At 49.8% G+C, this 24,072-nt stretch overlaps 1 protein-coding gene across 3 annotated transcripts in view; it reads left to right on the top strand.

Annotated features, from left to right (window-relative positions):
- Positions 1 to 782: 782 nt before the first annotated feature.
- Positions 783 to 24,072, top strand: part of HS3ST3B1 (heparan sulfate-glucosamine 3-sulfotransferase 3B1) — a 39,547-nt gene continuing 16,257 nt past the window's right edge. The window contains exons 1-3 of one of the 3 annotated variants that reach the window (XR_005032759.2): positions 783 to 2,551; positions 3,093 to 3,432; positions 4,465 to 5,987. Coding sequence is in view for 2 of the 3 variants with exons in the window: in XM_036925819.2 (XP_036781714.2) it covers positions 1,215 to 2,551; positions 3,093 to 3,365; positions 4,465 to 4,501 (1,647 nt within the window). In the remaining variant the exon portion in view is untranslated. Of the gene's footprint in view, positions 2,552 to 3,092; positions 3,433 to 4,464; positions 5,988 to 24,072 lie in introns of those variants that run through there. The other 2 variants (XM_036925819.2, XM_036925818.2) reach the window with 2 other exon arrangements.

Below are 24,072 nucleotides of genomic sequence, written 5' to 3'. Positions count from 1 at the left end.
TCTCAGGGTGCTCCTGACGCGGGGGAACGGACCCGGAGTCGGGTTGCGGGGACCTGGGACACTTGGAGACGTTTACTCAAGAAGGGGGTGAGAGTGCGCGGGGGCTGGCACGGAACTAGCCTGGGACGGCGCGGCAGAGGGACAGGGCTCGGGCCAGTGGGTTGCGCTCGCTGGCGCGGACAGGGCAAGGCAGCGTGGGCGGAGGCTCGCGGTGAGTCACCTCGGGGGCGACACTCAGCCAGGGGGCCCACTGGGGTCGGGATCGGAAGCGGCATCTGTCCTGGAACCGCGCGAAGCCGGGCGTTGGAGCCCGCTGGCCCCGCCGGGGCCGCCTGCAGGGATCAAAAACTTCCCGAACACTCCCGGTAGGAACTTGAGCCTCCCAAGTTCCTCGCTCCGAAGGGACGCAGCAGGGCTCGCCCCCGCGGCCGAGCGCCCCCAGAGAGCGGTCACAGCTCCCAGAAAGGGGAGGCCCCGCCGCCCCGCGCCCGGAGAGGGTCGCTGTGGGAAGAGGACCAGGGAGAGAGACCCGAGCGGACTTCCGCAGTTCAGTAAGTGCAACTCCGTGATCGATATGCTCCGATTGACGTTTGACTTAAAAAAAAAAAAAGGGAAAAAACACCTAATAATTAGTGTAACTGGTCGGCAAACCAAACTGTTACCTAAATGAAGGCTAATGTTGTCTTGAATATTTAAATATTTATTTATTCAGGAAAATGGGGAGATGGAGTATTTGCTTAAACTTAACGTCCCCAACAAACTCATATCCGAACAAAACTTTCTACACGTGCCTTTCACACTCACTTTTCTGACAGGAAACATTTGAGGACACCATATCTCGCTGTTAATTTCTCCCTTCGCGCCCCCTGTTTCTGTACCTAAGGTAGATTTTTCCAAAGGACAGTTTACCCGGGTTCCAGTTAACCGGCAACCTGAGAGAGAGAACTCCTGCCAGAGAATAAGGAAAGAATTAAAAAAAAAAAAAAAAAAGCTGACAGGGATTTCCAAACATGCTTTCCACTTAAACTTCCAAAACCTGTGCCTGTCCCGGAGGGCGCCCCCTCCGAACCCCCGGCACAGGGTGGGCTGTTTGGGGAGCTGCAGGCACCTCCCGCCCGGGTCTTGCTCCTCCAACGTCCTCCCCACTCCACAAGATAAACTCGCATCACACGCCAGCCCGCGAAACATCTGGATGGGGACTCGTGTCCCAACGTATGGGCAGTCACAGCCTCGGCTGGCTCCTGGAGCGCGAGCGCCGAAGCGCACCGCTCGGCGGGGTGGGACACTCCCCACGCTGGGTCACTCCAGCATCCTTCCGACCATCTGCTCCTGTCACAAGCTCCTGGCTTCGCCCCTTTGAGACCGCCCCTTGCCCCACAGCCAATAGCAACCCTCGACCGCTCTCCACCGCTCCAAATCTTTTCCACACCCCTACGTTCCGGGAGCCGGTTGGCTGCCGAACCCTCAGCGGAGCGCCTGTATTTGCATGGCGCTCGGGGAGTCTGGTAGGTGGAGCGACCCGTCGCTCCGGAAGGCAGGGCCCGCCCACTCCACTTCGGTCAGGGGCTCTCTTCCTGCGCAGTTCTTCGCAGCCTCCGCGGGGAAGTGCCGGCGCTGCTCACAGGCTCGGGTCGCAGGTCCGCGAGGAGGCAGCCCCGGCGAGCCGCCGTGCGCTCCGTCTGAAGTGGCCAGGGCACAGAAGGGCAGCGTTCCGGCCCCGAGCTGGGCATCGCGCAGCAGGAACAGCCCCTCGGCTAGCAGTTGCCGCCACCCAGACTTTCTCTCCAGTTGCGTCTCCGCCCGGGCAACATGTCAGAAGCCGCCGCAGCTACAGCTGCCGCCGCCACCTGGGGAAGAGCAGTTGCAGCCGCTGCGCCGGCCACGGGCGTACGGAGTCAATAAGCCGAACTCCCCGGGTGTCCTCTCCGCGCTCACTGCTGCGGCGGGACCCGCGCCATGTGCTGAGCCATGTCTCTCGCCGCGCCCGCGGGCAGCGCATGGGGCAGCGCCTGAGCGGCGGCCGATCCTGCCTCGATGTCCCCGGCGGGCTCCTACGGCAGCCGCCGCCGCCCCCGCCAGCGGTGAGGAGGAAGCTAGCGCTGCTCTTCGCCATGCTCTGCATCTGGCTGTACATGTTCCTGTACTCGTGCGCCGGCTCGTGTGCCGCCGCGCGAGGGCTGCTGCTGCTGGGCTCGGGGTCCCACGCCGCCCGCGCCCCGCCAGCCCTGGCCACGGGTGCCGACGGGACTCCCCCCAGGCTGCCGTTCCAGGCGGTGCCAGTCACCTCGTTGAGTGCGGGCAGGGACATTGCCGAGAGCGCCGCGGGTCAGGAGGAGCAAAGTCCTGAGGCGCCGGACTCCCCAAGCCCCATCTCCAGCTTCTTCAGTGGGTCCGGGAGCAAGCAGCTGCCTCAGGCTATCATCATCGGCGTGAAGAAGGGCGGCACGCGGGCGCTGCTGGAGTTCCTGCGCGTGCACCCAGACGTGCGCGCCGTGGGCGCCGAGCCCCACTTCTTCGACCGCAGCTACGACAAGGGCCTCGCCTGGTACCGGTGAGTTTCTCCGCCAGGGGCAGGGTTAGGGGCGCCCGACGCAATCCAGACGTGGAGAGGAGGGAGACGTGGCATGTGCTGGGGAAGTGACACTGGGGGGTAGGAGGAACAGCCTCGGACCACCGGGGACAGGGAGGGGCAGAGGGACGACAGCGCGGTGCAGGCTGGGTGGTGGTGTGCAGAAACCCGCCCCAACGCGGTTCGGGGTGCACGGGGCTCCGCTGTCGCCACCACCCAGAGAAACTTTTCGAGGAGCTCCGAAGGCTCAGTGGTCCTAGGGGCCCTAGAATGAATCAGGCGAGCTCTCCTTGAAGAGGGGGCAGCGACCGGGATGCCACTTAGGGAAGCGCGCAACTCCCAAACTGTGCCCGGGTCCCAAACCAAACAATTCAGTGTTCCTCGGGATTTTTTTTTCCTCTAGGAGCCAGAGGTGTTCTGCGCCCTGCCAGTCGCGGCTTCCTCCCGTGACCACCTTTTAGAGCAGCTCCTCATATGGGGATGGGGGTGGGAGAGACCGCAGTTATTAACTTTTCGGGTACAGTGCTCCCCCTTGCTGGAACCCGAAGAGGGTCAGATCCGCTTCACTGGAGAGCTGCACGGTCTCGGAAGGACAGGCTGGGCGGGTGGCCCTGAGTCTACGCCCCGCGGGCCGGCTGCGCGCTGAGCGTGGAGCGGTGCTGGTCCCTGTCGGGCAAAGGCACGTACTGCAGCCGGCAGCGGCGGCGCGCGGCTTTGAAGGCTTTACGGCGTCCCGGGCACAGCCCGCCGGTTTCCGCCACCTCTGTCTGGGTGCTGGGAGAGCCCGGACAGAGACGTGAGTCTCCGCTGGCCCTTTATTCGTCGGGGCGCAAAGAACATTCGGGGCTCATTGTTTGAGAAATGTAGGTTCCGGGAGGTCGGGCTTCCTAAAACTCAGCTCCTGGTCGGGTTGTGAGTCCCGTTCCGAAGGGACAGAGGCCCCGGGGTAATAATCACGACCTCTGCCCAGCGCTTCCAGCAGCTGCTGGTCTTCGGAGTGAGCAGCTGGGTTGACAGAGCTCCTTCCGGTGGGGCACGGGTGGGTCCAGACCCCGGCCTTAGGAAACCTTGTCTCCAGCCGGGGACCCGGCCCGCACCCCATCTCTCCTGCCATCACCCCTCAACTCTCACAAGCATGACTCCATCGAGTTCCCAGCACCCCTCCAGGCCCAGTTAGCCTCCAAGAGGCTCGAGGCCTCGGAAAACAAGGAGAGTGGACCCGATCCCCACTCCCTGCCCCATCCCCCTTTCGGCAACAGGAGAGGACGGAAGATGAAAGGGGGCTGACCCATCGGATTAAAACCGCTCTCTTCCCAGCCTCTCCCTCCTCCTCCCTTTTGTCCTTAATGTTTTTATTATTGTCAGGAGTTGCGCAAGTCCCGAAGGTTAGCCAGGCGTGACAGTCGCCCCCCCCCCCCGGTTCCCGGCCGCGGACACGGCGTGTAAGAATGGGGGTTCGGGATCCCTGTAGATCTCGCCCTGGCTCTGCCGGCCAGCGGGGCGCCGAGCCTCGGCGCTCTCATCCGTGCAGTGGGATCACGGGCGGGGCGGGCGGTGCCGGTGCCGCCGGGTGCTGTGTGGGCGCGTGGGGGTCTCTCTCATTGTTAGCTATTGTCACCAACGGCATTGTTAGTATTACTTCAGGCCCCACCGCTCCCCCTCCTCCCGGGGAGAGGATTCCGGGAGCCGGGGTGGCAGGCTGGAACTAGCGCGCTTCCAGGTGGAACCCACCAGAGGCCGGAGGCAGCCCGGGGTTTTCAGAGATCAGACGCACTGGGGGGCCGGGTTGGGTGGAACTGGCAGGAAAATAACCGAATCCTTAGAGCCAGGAGGTTTTAGAAGCACCCGAGGCACGTAGTGGAAATCCCCACTGCAAGATTCATTCCATTTCTTAGGCGGCCGCCCTCCACCTGCCACATTGCCTGTGACTGACTCAAAAACGCTGAATAAAGGACGGAGTAGGGCTGGAAACCCTCGCGGCTTGCCGGCCGCGGGGAGCGCAGCCCTGGAGCCTCGGGCGGACCGGCGTCCGGGGACCGCGTGGCGAGCGGCGGCGCCGGGCGTCCGGACTTGGGGGCCGCGGGGGCTTGGCTAGGCCGCGGGAGGCGGGAAGTCCACCGTCCTCCGGAGCCATCTCCCTAAACTGATGAGCAGGACGGACAGGGCCGAGGGGCCGAGGGCCCGCGCGGTGACCCCGAGGACCGGGTGGCGCAAGGAGGAGACTGCCCACCCCGCCACTCGCCCCAGACACCGCCTTCCCAGACCGCTCCAGCAGCGCCGGGCGTGGCCGCAGGGCTAGTGGATGTTTTGAAGGGGAAAAAATCATGTAAATACCATGTGCTTAATTAAAAACTTCTAATTAATGAAGGATATGTTGGATGTCTGGGCAGTGTGTTGACTTCATAAGTATTTTGAAGGCAGCTGTTTGAACTTAAGAGACCACACCGGGAGCGGACGCTTACCCAGACCGCTTTTCCTAAAATTCGGTTCCCAGGGAGCACCCTTCGCCCTGGAGGGGGCCCTCTGAGCTGAGCGGCCTCGCTGCGGCCAGAGGTGTGCTTCACTGTCTGTCTCTCCCGCTGCTTGCGTGCGGTCTGGCAGAAGATGGGAGAAGAGTATAAATAATAATTAACCAGAGAAGAATTGCAGTTTAGAAACGTGGTTAAAACAAGTCCTCAAAACTGGAAAATTGGAGAGAAGGGAGACATTTTGAAGTCCTTCAGACATTTCGAAGGCATTAAAAAACTATGGGCGTTGATGGTTGAATCCAAGGGTCAGCATCGTAATCTGCTGGAGAACGAGATCCTGGCAGTGTCCGAGCGAGTCATTAGTGGGTTTAATCTTTGATACACAGTCCAGCCTAACCAGTGGCCTGGCCTAAACAGTAGCGCAGGGCCTGGGCGGATTAGCATGAAGTCTCGGAATTTGTAGTTACTTCCACTTGGCATAGCTAGACACCACCACTCTGAACATGGTGGGCTGGAGCCCGACGTGGTGGAAACGCGGAGCTGACCCCCTCGCCAGAGAGCCGAAGCTTTTCCGCCGCCTTATCTTCCGCAAAAAGCAAACGGGCTAGTGCTCTGTCCTTCTGCCCTGGTACCGAATTTGTTTGGGTCTGGGACTAAGACTCTTGTGGGTTTGCTTTTCCAGTTCATTTTACAGCTCTCTCTTGAATCAGGCCTCCCAAACTTAGCAGGTGCTTAAAGGATCCCCCGGAGGGGCTCATCAGGACTTGTGGTGAAAGTAGCCCCTACCTTCTATTCCACGGGTGTCATGGTGTTTGAAAAATATGGGCCTGTGTTTCAGAAGAACCTCACATATGCCAGGGTGGAGAAAACACCCACCATGTACATTTAAGCTCTGGATATTGGTTTAAACTTTGAATTGTCTAAAATTAAACATATACATTCTCTAATAAGCTTCACTTTTTTGATTTGGTTTAAGTCTGGTAGATTTTCACGAATTTTAATGACCTCAGTTTGAGAATTAAATTAGCCAAATATTGTGTGATTACTATCTTTTATATAGAAATATGCCTTAGAACTTTGCAGTGGTGGAAACTCCTTCCCCACCTTGACTCTTCTTTCCACTTTTGGTTGTACAAAAATGAGTTGATTATTTTAATCCTGTGGCCACATCTAAAAAGTACAGTGTGTGGGTGGTTTAATAACGTCGGTAGTTCACATTTAGTAAATGTTTTCCCTATGTGCCAGGCACTGTTTCAAGTTTTACAGGATTAGCAAATTTAATCCTGTTTACAATCCTGTGAAGTAGTCCTTCTCCAGATGAAGAAACCCAGGCACAGAGAAGTTAAGCAACTTGCCCAAGGTCTCACAGTTAGAAAGCAGCAAAGCTAATATGCCGATGCAGGTGGTCCTGCTCTAGAGGTCACACTGTGCCGTGCTCCCTCACTTCAGTAACCAAAACGTGAAGTTGATGGTTAATGATGGGTTCAAAATTGGGTTTGCTTTGAGTGAGTCTGGATTGCTCACGTTGTCATTCACCTTAGAGGAGTGTTAGATCCAGAACAGGCTAGTTACTATGTCCAAAGTTGGTTTATAATTAGAGTGAGGATAATTACATCACTGTGTCAGTTTCATTTCTCTGCCTGCACAGAACAGTTAGAGTCACAAGAGCCATTAAAAATGACAGAAATATCCCTCCAGTATAAAGGCTCAGGAAACAGGGAGTGTCCCTACTGAGAGATCGATTCTCTTGTATTTGCCTGTTTTTAGGCTGGGAGGTGTGGGAAGACACATAGGGTTAAATGCGATCTTCTAATACATCTTGGATGAATGTATTCAATTTTTAAAAGTCCAGTGCCTCAGATCAAGACTGCAGACTTGTACATATTAATCAGAAGACAGTTACCACTAACACTTCGAGCAGATTTCTTTAGAATTCGATTCTGAAACCCAGTAACTCCAAAAATCTCTCTTGAAAGCTAAAGCTGAAAACAGTAACTTTTCCTACATTTTTCCTACAGACTGCTTCTGTCACTAAGGGAAATGTTAAGATAAAATCTGATTGGGTATAATCCTTTTTTGAAGTTAATTGCACTTTCTCAGTCCTGGAGTTTAAACCAAGTATTTAGCTCACTTCAAGCTCCTGAGTGAAGATCAAAAATCCACATTTGTATGCAACAATTTGAAATACAAACCATCATGTTACAAAGCTGTCAAGATTTATTAGCAAGACAGTGTAGCATGTGTTGAACTCTGTTTTTAATTAGGCCCCTAAATTAGACCATAAAATGGTTGATTAATCTTTTACAAGTTGAGGGGAAAATACAACATAAATTAACCTAATCATAAGTGTTTTCCCAGATGCTCTGAGTTAATAAAATAGTCAATATTTAATAGCAATCTATTTGCTTTAGATAAATGAAATGCTGAAATGTATGAGTTACATTACACTTATCTTCCAAATGATGTTATTAGTGGTCTTCAAAAATAAGGTGGCAGCCCATGTCTTTAAAAAAATCTTTATCAAAACAATACTACAATTAATAATTCAATGCTGGCTAAACTAAACTAGGTTTTGCCTTTTTAACAGAGCATGATTATTGAAAATTTATAATTCAATGTAGACTAATATTTATAAAAGGTATTTTACCATCTAAAGTATTGTTTGAAATTTTTTAAGTGACCTGTAGTCTGTGTTTTCTGGTTTTGTTTTATTTTTGTTTGAAGAAAAACTTCTTGATATTTTGAACAATCGATACGTTACAAAGCCTCATTCCAAATATGTATACTGATTTGCCTTTTTGTTTAAAAAAGGTAGGATAGAAGGTTTTCTGATTATATAAGGTGACCCTTTTAATCACTGAAGTTATTTAGAATTAAAGGTGCACCAGCAATTTAAAAACCAAAAACCCACAGTCAGCTAGTGTTATGAATCAGGGAAGTGGCATTTATTTAAAGCTTAGGAACTGAAATACGTGACTAAGACTGCTTGTGGACTGCTTTCTCTGTTAGCAGGTTTTGAATACTTTATGTTCTCACTCTATGAACATGGAAATTAAGTTGATTGACAGAAACACAAAATGTCCACTCCAAAGGCAGAGCATAATGAGCATTTCCTTTGCTGTGAATAGAGTCAGTTTCCAAATAGGGCACTACCTCTCTCATTTAACAGTCAATGATTTCAGACAGTGAGGGAAATTTCAGTCCTAGGCAGCTGAGATAGTCAGGAATCCCAGCAAAATGAATTCCCCAAGTATGTGGCATATTTTCAAGGGTAATGAATACAATATGCTGCCTACCTCCAATGAAAACGTTTACCATGACCGAAAAGAAATGAGATACTGATATCTTTGAAAACTCCTTGTAAGTAGAGCATGAAACTTTTGAAAATATTTAAAACATTACCTTGTTAGAATTCCCATAGTCCTCTCAAACTATACCAAAATAAAACTTAGATCAAATAAAATGATGTGTCTATTGATTTTTCTTTCTGATTTTAGATTTGGGAAAAGGTTGATGTAAGGAGCAATACCAGCTTAATAACATGATAATAAGTAAATTTCATTGCAGCCAAGAGGCTATGTGTTAAAATACTGCTAATGCTAAAAAAGAAAAAAACCATTAATTTTCTTTGAACATAGATAAGGGTGGCACTAATATCCTTTATATTACATCTGTATCTTAAGTTCTTTAAATACATATTTCTGCGACTTGAAAAATATGAAAAATAGCATAAGATACTGGGTCGTTCAAAAAATTTACTTCATGGTGTCATGGATGAAACAGGTTTCAATAGTAAAGCTGAACTGCAGGTCTGTTCCCCTCCCAAAGAGCTGCTTTTAAAAATTATGACTGTGAATCTGGTTAAAGAGCACTGCCAGAGATGAATTTATACTTTCTTCTTGCAATATAAAAGTATGTATGTGTACACGAGCATACATAGTCACTGTGGCTTTAAGTTGACACATTTGTTACAAAACCTATAAACTCTTGGAATAAAATACTTTTCTTCTAAATATAGCATATATATTAAAGTAAGACTTCAGTTTAACATCAAGTTGATCGTATCTCATCCCAGCTCAGAGTATTTCTTTCTTGCCAAGGAGTCAGTACTTCCAAAACCTTTGACTAGAACGTGAATGACTCCACGCGCGTTCCTCGGGCAACTTGGGGGGATAAGAATTCAAAATCCTTGTTTTCTCCCTAATCTTTGTCCCACACTACATAATACGCCTACACGTGCCCAGAAACCCATTCAATGCTGGAAGACTGTTCTGGGCAATATGAGGCTTGCGGCAGCAAATGAAGAGTGAAAAAACTGTAAGGAGACGAGAAGTGAGAACTGGCAGATTTTCCCGCCAGCTCCGGCTTTAATGAGTGGGGGTGCAGGGGAGGTCTGGTGGCAAAACGTCCAACACGGCCACGGGGGGTCTGCCCCTCTCTGGCAGCCAGGGGGGTGTTCGCTGAGACCCCGCGCCCCGGAAGGTGGCCAGGCTCGCGCAGAGGGCAGGGAAAATGGCTCCGCCTCCGCCGGCCTCGAGGCTCAGTCAGCACCGTGCCCGGGTCGCGGGGATCACTCTCTCGGGTCCAGGAGCGCAGAGGCCCCCGCACAGAAGGAGGAGCTCCCTGAGCTGGGGGCGGGACCTGCCCCTCCGCCCGCGGGTGCCGGCCGCGGCCACGTGACCATCCGAGCCCCCGCGTCAGCCTCACCTGTTGGGTCGAGCCTGGCAGAGGGGCGCGCTCGCGGTGGGCGGTGCCGGCGGGCCGCGGCCGCCCACTGATTGGTCTGGTGTGGCAGAGAGGCCAATGGCGTCCCGCACTCTTGTAGCCCCGCCCCCCTGGGGGTGAGCCTGGCTGCTTGCTGCGCAGCGTGCGCGCGGTGTAGTGAGTCGATGCAGATTCGCAGTCTCTTCCCCAGCCGAGTGTGATCGCTGGTCCGCTGTGTGCCCTTCCGTTCTTGCCTGTCTTTCCTCAGCCCTTCTGCCCCATTCCCCCTGCCTCTCACCTCTGCCTGTCTGCCTCCGTTGGGTAGAGGACAGAGCCCGACGGACCCACCCTTCATCCCTGGCTGCTGGGACGTAGGCCCGAGAGACAAGTCCCTGGAAGCCCGGCGAGGAAACTTGGCCTTTCGAGGCTTTATTTGGGGCGGAGAAGAGAGCGGGATTGCTCACTCGTAAGGAAGTGAATCCATGGAGCCCGTTTCCAGCCAGCACGTTTCTTTTCTTTCTCCCCAGCACCTCACCCTTTCATCTTTGGGGGAAAGAGGTGTACAATCCTCAGTTCGCCCCCTTGTATAAGGAGGGCTTAGAGTGCAGTTCAGCAGTTTGTGCAGTTAAGCTAAAAAAGCTTCACTTCCGTAATGTGGCCGGCTGAACGACGGGATCAAGGGAAGTGGGATAGGCTCAGGCTGAGAGGAGAGGAGGGAAAGGAAAGGCCAACCACTCAGCTCTTAAGACCCCGCCCCTCCCGGCACTGCTCTGTGCTGCCAAGTGCTCCTCGAAGGCACACACTCCCAGGTCGCCCTCCTTCCCTCAGCTCCTGGCCCACACTTCCGCGGCTGTCCAGGCCCAGAGGGGCAGGAATGGCTCTGCTTGGGCAACCTGGAAGCGCCTTTCTGCTTCCCCACGCTGCAGGGCGGTCACTGACAAGCTCACCCTCTGCTAGTGCTGTGGAAGGTGGAATAACACCCCCCAAAAGCCTCCTCTGAGGATGGGATTTACACCGTGCTCTGAGAAGGATGCTGTGGCTTTGGACAAGAAAACCTTTTTGGGGGATAATTTTTTGCAGATGTGTGGAAGATGACTATTAAAAGGCCAGGTAGTTCAGGACACGGCTCACTGATGCAGGAGATGTTGAGGAAATGCAGCGTTTGGTCCATACCTCCATTAGCGTAGCCTCCTCTGTGGGGCGGACACACTGAGCCACCGATTAGAGAACAGTAATTCACCCCACACCTCTCCTGGTGCCTTTCTGCAGCTGAAAGCAACCCCCCCCCCACCCTCCTCCCAGCTCCTCCCCCAGGGCCTCTCCAGCCGGAAGCCAGTGTTCTGGCTCAGCCCAGCCATTCCTCTTCATGTGTGCTGTTCTGAGGTCCCTGGTGCCCTCCCATCTGATTGTTCCAGAGTCTCCAGGCACTTAGCATATGCTAGTGCTGCCAGTTAACAGATGCACAAAGAAGAAAACAGCCTGTTTCCAGCCAAGAGCTTTGGGATGGAGTAAGGTATAGAAGCAGGTCACCATTTTGTCATTGACTTGAAATCCTTAAATGAAGGAAGTGAAAGGTGACCATTTAAGTCTTTTTCTATAGTCGCTGGAGTAACACATTCTTATAAGTCATGGTCACCTGTTTTTCTTCACTTATCTAAGAAGAATTTCTTCAGCACTTATATATATTATAGACATCATTCCTTAGGACAGTTTTAGGTTTACAAGAAAATTGCGTGAAAAGATGGAGTTCCCATATACGCTCTGCCCTTACCATCTTCATGCGGCACCAGTGGTTTGGTGTCACCACCGATGAACCTACCCTGGCACATTATTATCATACCTAGTTTACGACATCGCTCTTGACGTTGCACATATTAAGGCTTTTGACAATGTGTAAGGACAGGCATCCATCACTATAATATCCAGAATGGCATCACTGCCGTAAACACGAGCGCTCACTTTGATCAAGGGTGAGGCCAGGCAGCACAGGAGGTGCAGAGGGAGTACAGGAGATACGGGCTGGTCCTTGAGGGGCCTTAGTCAGGGGACCGAGACCGACAGGCGCAAAGACCTCGCCACACAATTTAAGCACTGATTAAGAAAATCATCGGAAGTGCCGAATCACTAATACATCTACAAACCATTTTGAGAAGGGAAAGTATGCGATAAAACACTAAACATTAAGAAATGTGATTTTGTATTTAACTTTTCTGGGAGCCTGTCAAAGAGCGCTAAGGAGATGAAGAGGAGAGGGCCTGTCAGTTACTGAGGGCTGCAAACGCTGGGCCTGGGTGAGTGAGGGCCTGCTGCACGCAGGCAGCCAGGCGCTGATCTCACCTCAGCTGCGGTATTTCCTGTGTAACCTCCAAGCTGTGCAGAGGAGGAAGGGGAAGCTCACAGAGATTGCCCAGGGTCAGACAGCTGCATCTGGACTCCGTACCTCCTGAGGACCCTTTGCACTCTACAGCTCAGAGCTTCTATACCTGGCGGACATTGGACATGATGTTCCTTCTGGACTGGGTTAAGCCATCTCTTTTGTTGCTTCTTTCCCCCCAAAGACACAGACTTTTCCACATCAGAGTATCTCCCAAATTACATTTTCCCCTCTTTTTCGGTCCCTATACCTACCTTTCCTTTTTGTTCCCCATGTGCACTGCTCAGCGCCATCTCTGCTGAAGGGACATCTGCGTTGATGGGGGCAGTCTCCATGATGTCATCTGTGCAGCAGCCTGCCACTTCAGCGTCATCCCTGGAGCCCCTTACTTCAGCGATAAGCTCTGTAACCTTGATGCCCCCTTGCCAACCACCACCTCCTTCCACTTCCTCGTTTACTAATCCATCTCCTCTCTCTCCCCTGTTCCTGGAAGCTGCCCACCATCATCATGCCACTCAGATTCTCAGGTCTCAGGATCGCACAAACCCCACCCCACTCACTTCCTATGGCCTGTTGCTTCCCTTCTGCGTTATCTGACACCCAAAACACCCTGACCCCATCTGAGGGGACATCCTGTTTGGTCCTGTCCCCAGAGCTGTGTAGGCAAAGTCTTATCGGAGCAGACCTGCATTTATGCTCTCAGCTGAGAACTTGGCTCTTTCTCTGCAGCTTGTGGTCCTGCCAGTCACCACCCCTTACCTATACCAGCACCCGCCCTGTGCATGGGTCCTTCTGGGTGCCGGCCTCTCCCTTCAAACTCCTATTAGGAGAACTCTTTTGATCCAGAGAGGTTGCAGCTGGGAATACCACTCGCTTATCTATTTCTTCTCAACCTGGCCTTATCATCTGCTTTTCCCCAGACTTCCTCCCCTCCATCATTTCTAAGAAGTGTCTTTCTTTTCTGTATTCTTTGAAGAAAATCCCAGTCCTCGTATTATTTTATTTATGAATCTGGCCTATGGGTGTTTATTTTTGAGCTCAAATTTTTATTCCACATACCTACAAAAAAAGCGTACAGATCAAAATTATGAGCCTGGAGAATTTTCACAGTCAGTAAACCCATGTAACGGCAGTTCAAGAACCCGCCTTCTGGTCCCTGTCCCTGTCCCAAGGGTAATTGCTATCCTACCTTTACCATCACAGATTAGTTTTGCCTGTTGGTGAACTTAATATAAATGAAATCCTAGAGTGAATATTTGCAGGGTGTTAGAAATAGGTAGAGTCATTGCCAATATTGACAGATTCAGAGATTGCATATACAAATCCAGATTTTCTCCATCTTTTATAAAGGATCTGGCAGTGCTGGGCCTGCTTTTCTCATGGCAACAACTGGCTGGAGTTGGCAAGCAGCTGCACCTGTGAATGGGGGCAGGTTCTCTTCTTCCCTTTGACTCAGTCCTTGCTGCTCCTTACTGGTTCACATTTGGCCGGCTCCACTCACTTGTAACCTGCCCAGACCTAGGTCTGGGTCAATGCCAGACAGAGTGGGGAGGCACAAACTGTCTCCCCCCCTTTCCCAAGTATGCACTGTTTCAGGATTGAATTTCCTCAATCAGCTAATCTTGGAATGAGCTGAATGATTAGGTTCTTGTTAGATACTGTCATTAGCTTCCTTCTATTTGACTTAGTTTTCATTTTACTTCTCTGTGGGGGCTGTGGAAGAGGCTGCATGGAGGTCTGCTGCGTAGGTACCATATTAGAATCACTGTCAAGATCTGTGTTAGTGACATGCTTCACCTCTTTTTAATTTTTTTTATTCGGCTTGTCTTCCATGTGGCCCCATGATTAGGATCAGTCTTTTGCTGTGGACACTTTTCAACCTTAAGCAAGTCACCTTCGTCTCTCTGGTATCAACATCCCCACATGTTCAATGGAGATGTGCCCAAACCAGGACTCGGCAGACTCTGGCGCAGGACCACACTTCTTTCCAATCACTGTGCACTGATTTGTCATCCTACTTCCTGAGATTAATCCACAGCTCGTGTCATATGCCTCCTGCCCTGCGATCTGCAACGCCCACATTTGCCTATGCCCTGTCCAACAAGTTCAGTGATCGTGGATGTAGCAATGTCAAATTACTTATGATAGCTTTGAACGCCTACTCTCAGCCTTTGTATTTATTGCCTTGAGGACAGTTTGCCAGTAGTCTACAGACCACACTTTGAGAAGCACTCTCTCAAGGTTTTTCAATGAACAGAAAGTTCTGGAAAGATTAATAGGTGATGTGTAGGAAAAAAAAAATGGCTCTAGATTACAATATCAAAAGTCCTGAGAAGTACTATGGATCAAAATAAAACAAAACCAAACTTTGTTTAATTCTGTTGATCCTAGCATTTCCCCTTGAGTACACAACCCTCTTTTCATTCAGTGCCTCCTGATAACCTGAGGAGTGGTGCTCCGCCCCTTGCCAGTTTTGGGGTGCTTTAGTGGAGTGGGTCTCCACAGTTTCTTGTGCTTCAAAGAGTCAGACCCCTGACCTTGTGTTCTCTCTGCCCACTGTACCCCTGTGAGGAGTTAGACTTCTGCTTGTGATGTCATCTCAGACCTCATGTATCGGCACCCCCTTTGCTCCCCGGATGACTGTGCAGAAAGAGTAAAGAAGGAGAAGGGGGTCACAGTAAATCAGGGACCCTGGGCAGAAAGTCGCTGAGGCTGAGGCCGGGGAGGCCAGCCTCACTCAAGTGGATATCAGGTCCTGTCTTGCCTCCAGCTTCTCTGCTAGGCTCCCCCTTGCTGTTACCCCCGAAGCAGGCTACCTGCTGGTTCACTGTTCCTCCCAGAGCTTGTGTCTTTCAAAGGCAAGTGCTCTGTCTCCATGGTGTTTATGGAGCAAGATGTTTGATGGTGCTGAGAAAAGGGTGAAGCTTTTTCTGCCTGCCTGGCCTAGTATAGTCCTTGGGGTCCGTGTATGTTCGATCATAGCATCAAGATGATTTCCCACCCTTGACGTAACACTGAGGCCTCCCTGAAATAAAGAAATAATGCTGAATGCCATGTGTAAACATTGGCAGCCTTGAGCCACAAACAGAGCCAACCAAATTTTTTTTTAAAAAGACATGCCTTTTCCCTTTTGTTGTCTGGAGTCAAGCGGGAAACCCTTAAAAGTGTTTTGCAGTCACACGGCACTGGAATGAAAGGAAACTTTCAGATTAGGTGTCCCTGGGAGAGAAGATGAGTGGAACCTTTTACTCAGAGAGATGGGGGATTAATTTACCTGTTTGCATGAAATTTAAGTTACAAGAGTACCTGGATTTCCCCAGCACTCTAAACCTGCTATTGTGATCTTACTATCTCCTGATACACTGACTGTGGACTCCGGGTGTCTGGGGAAATTCTAACACCTGTTTGGATTGCCCCCAGCTCTGCCCTGGGTTCTTGCCGAGGGAGATGTTGGGCAAGGGCGGTTCACATGGCTGGAGGTGAACAGTTTCAGTTCACGCCAGAGAGGGTCCTCGATGGCACACACTTGACTCACATTTCATTCTTATCACACTTCCCTTCCTCTAAAGTTACGGATCTTTTAATTGGATATTTAATCTTCACCTTCCCTTTCTATGGGGCCCTGTGAAAATCAGGCAGTAACGATACACCTTATTGCCCAGTCATGGCCAGGGCATCTGGATGGTACTGCTAATGGAATAATGGGATGTCTCCTGCTCACTCATTCATGATTTGATTTCATCTACTACACAGTTTTTGAACACCAACAAATGGGTCAAACAGTATGAAAGCATTTGGGAAATAAGATGTTAAAACATTGCCAGAAGGCTTCAGGAGCTCATGATCTTGGTTAAGAAGCCATGGTAAGATATAATACAGAGCAAAGTGAAAAAAGGGCTCAAAGGAGACACCATTATTGAGCTGGGCTTTGAAGCATGGATAGGAGTTTGCTGGCAAAGAAGTACACAGACTTATCATGAATTTTGCATTTGAATTATTTTTATGTATATTTGAGAAAAATAAAATAATTTAGTATTTCAAGGCAGAGAAGCAAGAAGATGCACAGAGGGTTTTCTAAAATGAACAGCACTGTGGGGTGAGGAGCAAGCATTCGCTCGTGGTACTCATGGTAAGGTTCAGAAATACTTCCTCACTCCTTACAGAAGCCACATGCCCTGCTCCCTGTTGCCTCTTTGGATAACTTGTACAGCTGCCCCAATCGGCCTCCATTCTGTGGTTTGAAGTTTCAGGGAGAAGAGAGTCATTCTCCCCCAACTCCCAGTGTGGCTCCAAATGCCAGCTTCTGCAGCCGCATGTGGTGGAGAAGCAGATGGCCAGGAGCCTGCCCAGACCAGTTCTGCTGGGGGGGCCCTTGCTCCTTGGAAGGGGCTCCTGAGCAAGCCGTGGAGGCTACCACGTGGCTCCCGCTCTTGGGCACAGCAGGGCAAGGCTCATGCAAACTTCACCATCTTGTGTCAGAATTCTGAACAATAAGAGAAACCCCGCATGGGTCCTGGTGGCCAGCATTCTCAAAGTGCCTGAGCCCTATCCCTGTCACCCAGAGTGGAACAACTCAGTTAAGTTCGGGAGCCTTCTGTGTTAGCATCTGACTGGTTCTCTGTGGATAGAGTCTGGCTGAGAACTGTGGAGGTTATTTCTGTTTAGAAGAGACAGAGCTGGGAGGTGGAGAGGTGGCTCAGGAGAGCAGAGCCAGGGGCTCCTGGTTAGGGGGCTGCCAAAGTGAGCGGGGATGCCATGCATGGGCCCTGTGTCCTTGTCATCTGTGTCCTCTGGTTCATTCATTCACAGTTATTTTTAGGTTGGTGTTTTCTTCTAGCTCCAGCTGGAGACAGAAGTACAGAACAGGCTTATGGCTCTTTTGTGTTCTGTAAAAAGAGCATTTGTCAGGGAGCACATGTGCCAGCTTCCTCGAGATTTAAGCTTTCATTCATTCTGAGGACTTCGATCAAAGCCACCTCATCTCACCCAGATGGCATCTTTTGGGGATATGAGGTTGGTGCGAGGGGAGTACAAGGGCATGGGTACTGGTATATGTCGACTGCGGTTGCTCAGTTCCCAGATGTGGCAAGTGGATCGGAAGTCTCTGAAACTCGAGGTGTCGACCTAGCACTGGCAGACAGCCATGGACTGGGGCTGCAGGTAAACATACCCCCAAGTGATTCATAGTTCAAGTTCAGCTGTGGGCTTAGTTGCTAAATGTCAGCCCCACTCGTGTTTAACAGGTGAGCTCCATAAAGAAATTCCAACTGCTGGTGGCTTGTCAATTATGTTCTAATTTGGATTTGGTGCTGTTTTGTCTTCATTGTAAAATCCTTTGTCTCTCTGCTCAGTGCAGGGTATTGAGAGGACCACCCAGCAGTCAGGACACCACTGGGGATTACATCTATTGGAAAGCAGCAATGGGGACAGAGAACTGGGGAGGGATCCAGTTGATTTCACTCAGCCTTTTGGAGTCCCTGTTTTTGAATATCTGCTGCTGTCGGTTTTGTTCCTTATGACTGCCTATTGATTTTATTAATTTATTGAACATTTGTTCTGTGCCAGGCTCTGGGATGCAAAGAATTATTCATTTTGTGAATATTACTGAGTGCCTATTTTATGAGCACTGATCCTGCCTTCCTGTAGCTTACATTCTCCTGGGGAGGGAGAAGTAAATAAACCATAAGTAAACTAAGAAAAATAGGGTACCCCCCATGGCAAGAGCCATGAAGAGAAATAAAACAGAGGGAATGGAGGGCCATGGGGGCTGGGGGCTGAGAATAAAGGGCTATTTTAGGCAGAAGTCTTTCCAAGAGGTGATGTTGATGGAGGCCTGAATGGAGAGAAGGGCTATCTGAGGATCCAGCGTGTTCCCATGAGAAGACACCATGATCAGACGCAGAAATCAAAGGGAGGGGGCATGGAGGGGGGCTCTTTATGTTCTTAGTGTGTTCTTAGTTGGGGGCTCTATAAAAGGGAGGCACAGAGCCTGACCTGCTTTTTAGAAAAATGCTGAACACTTTGTGGCGATTGAGTAGAGAGAGAGTGAAGGCAGAGGCTAAATGCAGAAGGCAGAGGCTAAATACAGTAGGAAATGAGACACTTTAAAAGAGAGGGATGTTCAAGGCATAAATATGTTGCCAAGGAAGATGTGATTAACTCTATCTAGTTGAGGGAGGATCTTCACTGGGAAGGCTTCATAGAGGAGGTGACACCTGATCAAGGTTTTGACGGATGAATAGGAGTTCATGGGAAAGGGGGTCTCCTTGGCAAAAGGAATAAATGTGAAACAGCAAGAAGGTTTACATGAAAAAGTGCGGTGGATGCAGGACAGGATCAGCAGAGCAGAGGAGAAACATGGGCTGTGGAGGGCAGCATTAGGGGACTGATGCCTTTTGGAAGTGAGCCTGCACATCAGGACTTCAAAAGGCAACAAGTACAGTTTATCCTGCGCTCGCTCTTTCTCTCTCTCTCTCTCTCCTCCTTCTTTCTTTCTTTTTTGTCTCTCAAGTATGCCAACTTGGAAGTGGTGTGTATGAGATGCTGTGGCATAGTGTGAATCAGGAATTGCTTTGCTGGTGACCAGAGAAGATGCCACCCAGAGTAAAAGGCAAGTGCTGGAGATGCTCTCAGGATGTATTCTGGGACCCACATCCTCCAGGCTGGTGGCTCTTTGCTTGCCTCGATGGAGCCTTTCAGTAGGGGAAAGTTGAGATCTGTGTGATCAGGAATTCCACTTCTTAGCTCCTCAGACCTACAGCGGGAAGAGACTTGCGGCTGCTCGGTTCCAGCATTCTTAGGAGCTGAGCCAGGGAGCCAGGATGCCAGTACCAAGATACCAAGTCTGGTAATTAAGAGGTGGATTTGCAAGCACACACTTGTTCCGAATATGCAATTAGTGCCTGCTGCTCTTCCTCCTGGTGCTTATACCTGCACACAGACCATTTGCAGCTATGGGGGTGGGGGGGTAGGGGGAGGCATGCATGTGTGTTTATTTCCCCCAGCACCCCTCTTCACCTCCACCCCTTTCCCCTTCTGTCTTTCCAATCTGAACATTTCTTTCTCTGTTTTTTCCCAAATGCCAGATGTCTGACCATGTAGTCTCAGGAAGCCACCCCTTCTGTTATTTTACCAGGAGTAGCCCCCATTTACTGGGCTTTTATCTGAAAACCAAAGTAAGAAAGTCTTGTTCCTTTTGCTGTTGTGTTTTTTCTTATTGTTCAGGAGAGAATTCGCAAAGAGGTGGCTGCTTGGAGGACAGGAGGGTGCAGCTCAAGGGCGTTTAGTGGTGGAGATTTTCCCCAGGATGGTTCATCAGATACTTTCCACCCCACATTCCTGGTTGATGGCCGGGCTAGTTTAATTTCCAGCTGAGAGGCTACTCCCTATATGATGGCAATCTCAAATAGTTGATGAGCTAGAAGAGAAGACAGCCTATTGGATTGATCCTTGGGGCTCAGCTCAGTGGCTTTGCTGCACTGATTTATCAGCCTGTTTGTTTCTTGGTTTGAGAAGCTTGTTCAGCCTGCCACAGCTTCGTGTATCTCCCCGCTGCTACAGATGGATTGAACTGTGACTTTGGGTCTCTGCACATTTAAGTCCAGCTCACTTTCCCTCTTACACACCTAGTTTATTTAAAGGGAAGAAGGAGAGCAGAGGGGACAGCCTCAGGCCAGCTCATCTGTCTGTAAGACCTGTAGAGCGGCTGTGAACAATGCACGATCTTTCCTGCACTCCAGCCCATGTGTACCACTAGCAGAGCCTTGAGGCGTGTGCATTGAGCAACACTGGTGTATAGTATTGGTCCGAGGATTTGGGGCAAGCATTTTCTTGCAGCACACTGACACTGTTGGAAAAATCAGGGTTGAAGTGGACAGTACAGCATAAGAATAGTGACTCAGAGTTAGAGCTGTGCTTGGGGAGGGTGAATCTGCTTGCTTTCATTTCTCTGATTGTTGGAGTAGGACTGAGTACAAATGAACTCCTAAAACGGAGCCATAGGACAGAAGAATAGGGAACCAGTAAGAGATTTGGCACCCATTTTCTAAATCTCTACCCCCTCTCTCTCTGTGTATTTATATTTATATACACACGTATATATATTTATATATTTATATCATATAAATTTATTTTAATTTATTCCCAATAAAGTTCCAAAAATTAACTTTAAACCAAATCTTTTTATTTTATTTTTTTGTTTTCAGAGAGGAAAGGAAGATGGAAACCTCTTTAGAAAAGGGGTGGGTGAAAGTAGATGGGCCAGACAGGTCTGGGAGGATGGTTGCTGTAATTGAACACTTTAATCTCAGGGGCTCTTGGGAAACGTCGAGAACTGGGATAAACATGGGTGCCTGCGATGGACATTCTGAAGCCCAAACCCCTGCTTTGCCTTTGCCCAGTACTGAATGGTGGAGGGGGGGGGAGCATCTCACCTCCCTCAGCCTTACTCTCCCTGTCTCTAAAATGGAGCAAACACCCCTTGAGAAAGTTGGTACAGGGGCCCAGGAGACCAGTCCTTTCCTGTGGACAAAGTGCTGGGCAGATCTTGTAGCTGATCTCATAGTGGCCAACAAAGAGAGAGAACCATCTTCTGATGAAAAGAGAACCCATTTACTCTTCACCAGCAGTGGACTTATTTCTCTGTGCCGTGCACTTTGAGTATTACAGTGAGTAGTGTCCTTGCAGCCTCACCAGACCACGTGTGGACCTATTATTATGCCAGCTCATCATTTCAAAGCTTACTAAAATACAGAGGCAGGGCCCAATTTCAGGTAGTTCAGGTGAAGCAGCTCACAGGGCCTGAGTGTGATCCAGACCCCATCCAGGGAGAATGCATGTCCACTCTGCTCTGGGCGCCGACCTCCTGACAAACCATCTCAGCCAAGATTCTGATGGCAGAGCAGCTGACTGGTGGCTGGCAGATCACTGTCAGGTCTCTTAACCCGGCCTCATGGATGGGCCTAGGAGTCTGGGGACCTCCTGAAGCCGAGTCCCAAGGTCTGTGTACATATGCGTCATGTCTGTGCAGCCCCTAAAACTGGAAGAACCCTGTTCCTGGGACTCTGCTCTGTGAGGTTGGCATTTTGCATCAGCAAGGGTGACGTTCTGTTGTGGCATTTAACAAGCCACATTTCTGTTATGAATAAGAGGAGAAACTTTCAGAGGAACAGGGGGTCTAGGGAGGTGTCTTTCCTTGGACAGACACCATATTTGTATTGTAAAGAAATCTCTTGGAATTCCAAAATCCTGGAGACACCTTACAGAGATGGCCGGGGCCACAGCTTTAGAGCATCTTCAAACAGACTATTGATCCCTTTCCTCAGTTTGCTACCTGGGAAGCCTGCCTTGCCCCCAAGTGACAGGTTAATCAATGTGCATTTAGCAAGCCCAGAAAAACTGCTTGGAGCGGTTTGAGCTAGACTAATTTCCAAACATGCTAACGGGGCAGCAGAGAGCTCCGTTCTTGTTCTCTCCTTTAGCTTGTGTTTGCTCATGGGCTTAGTGCTGTGTGCTCCCAGGCCTGGGATTTGGAAGTGGATTCATTTGGGAAAGTAGCAGCTTAAAGGTCTTTATCTGGTTTTGTCAGCGAATGGAGCACACTGCTGAGAGTTTGAGAGAGAGGCAGCCTTTATCCTGGGCACCCTGCCTCTAGCTGGCCTCCTAGAGACCCCAACCCTACCTTTTCTGAATCCAGGAAAACTTTTTTTGCCTAGAATCTAGGGTGATACTTACATTCTCTCAGTTTCTGTTTTTTACACCTGGGCACAAAAGCCTAAATCCTCACTTGTCTAGAACATGTCTTATAAGCACCAAAATTCTGCTGCTGGTTCCAACTTGGAAAGCTGTGTGGGGAGCAAGAGCTCCCCTGGGTGAATTCAGGACACAAGTGCCATGCCCTCCATCCAACTTGCTTAAAACTGAGGGTGACCCTTGATGCTGCCTCTTTTCTCTAACTTGATGCAGGCTTTTCTTCCTTCCTTCCAGATGTTTTAAAAGTAGCTGCTCTTTTTCATTCCCACTGCCCCTTCCCATTCGGATCTACAGCATTTCATTTATTTTGTATCTTCCTTTTTGGAAACATGCTTAAAGTGCTTGTTTAATGATACCTATAGGGCCCCAAATACATAAAACGTGACAGTGGACCAAGAGAATTGATAAGGAGGCCGTAAAATGGAGCCAGGAGCCAGACTAAGACGTGTCTCCCAAACAAGCGTGGACCAATCCTCAGCTTCCTGGCAGCCATCACAGAAAGGCAAACCTCAGCTACACAGGTCACAAAAAAACAAGCTGTTTGCTCAAAAGAAAGTGTGGCTGTTCCAGGTACTGAGATGGGGCTTGGGTAAGGGGACGATCTGAGGTCACGGCCACTGGCATGGGCTTAGGAAACACACCTATAATCCAGCCTTTTTGGTAAAGGATAATGTTCTGAAAATAAAAGTTAAAGTCATAACTCTCATCCAGATACAATGTTAAGGATTAGAGTTCCTCAGTGATCATGTTTTAGGATATTATTTTGCTCATTATTAATGAGAGAGCCAGGCAGATGTTACCACTAAGGCTTAAGGGGAAAGTCAAAAGAACATACATTTACTTGGAATAAAGAAATGTTGAGATGAATTTAAAATTGGCAGGAAACTGACTCTGCATGGGTGGGTGGTGGAGAAGGAACTCTACAGAATCCCCACCAGCAAGCATGTATCCACAGGCTTATGCTCAAGAATTGTATTTCATTGCTATGTTGTTATCTGTTGTTTACAGAATTGCAAAATATCCCAAAGGCAACAAAAGCTATGGTCAAGTAACCAGAAGGGTGTGCTCCACACAATGCAGTTTTCCATTGGAGACATTCAGTAATCTATTTTGCTTATTCCAGATTTCTTTACATGTCCTTACATCAGTCTTCTGGAGGCTCATGGAGTTATTCAGCTAAAAGCCCAAATCTGTTGGGTATATGTGCTGGGAAGCACTGTCTCCCCCACTCCTAATACGTCCTCCTGCCACTCACCTCCTACATTTGATGTGGCTTCTCATTGCCTCTGAGATCAAACCCAAATTCTGTCTAGCATGTGTTCTTTTATTCATTTATTCTTCATTCATTGTAGAGCCGTCTCTTTTTGCCACAGTGCAAATAAGACACAGTCCAGTCCTTAAACTCCCCCAAAGACTGTAAAGACAATTGATGAATGTGATGCTAACTCACTGTGTGTGTAAGTGGGGGAGGGGGCACCACTGCACATGCATGTGTGTGTGTGTATTTGCAGGGAGGCTCTGTGAGGGTGGTGGTCATGAGAAGGGAACAGGGATTGCTAACCCAGACTGGGGAAAAGATGTGTCACAAGACATTTATTAGAAGGAAGAGGGCTGCAAAGAATGTCCCAGGAGGAGGCAAGTCCGTGGGCAGCCAGAAACTTCATGACCCATTTGGGAAATCGTAGGCACTTGCTCAGAGCTGGAGTGAACCCGAGCTGGGTGGAGTGATGAGAAAGGGGATGGGGGGTACATAGAATGTACTTGGAGAAGGGCTATGTGCCCTATCAGGAAGTTTGGATGTTATGCTCAACACTGTGAAAGGCCAGGAAGGTTTCTAGATTTGACTTTTGGAAAGTTGTCTGGGGAGATGGTGGAGGGCTGGGCAGGGTGGATGGGGCAACCCCAGTCCATTTTCCAATCTTTGCAACTTATTTCTCACCAGTCCTCAAAACAAATGTTCAGTTCAGGCTAAAGGGCTTACTGTCTTATGCTCCTAAACTGGGTACCTTTTGCCCCTGAGAACAGCTCGAGGAAGCTGCAGTAGTCTCAGAGGACTCAGCTTCTTAGGGCTTCTTTTCCACAGTTCTCACTTTGAATCAAGTGTACAGTATCTATCAGTAAACTTCCTGCATTTGGAATTTCTCTCCATATACACAGGAAACCGCTGGAGGGCAAGAATCATACCCATAAATGATACATTTGTACCA

The sequence above is a fragment of the Manis pentadactyla genome, chromosome 4, assembly GCF_030020395.1.
Source record: "Manis pentadactyla isolate mManPen7 chromosome 4, mManPen7.hap1, whole genome shotgun sequence".
NCBI classification, from domain to species: Eukaryota; Metazoa; Chordata; class Mammalia; order Pholidota; family Manidae; genus Manis; species Manis pentadactyla.
This window is presented reverse-complemented; position numbering and strand designations above follow the sequence as displayed.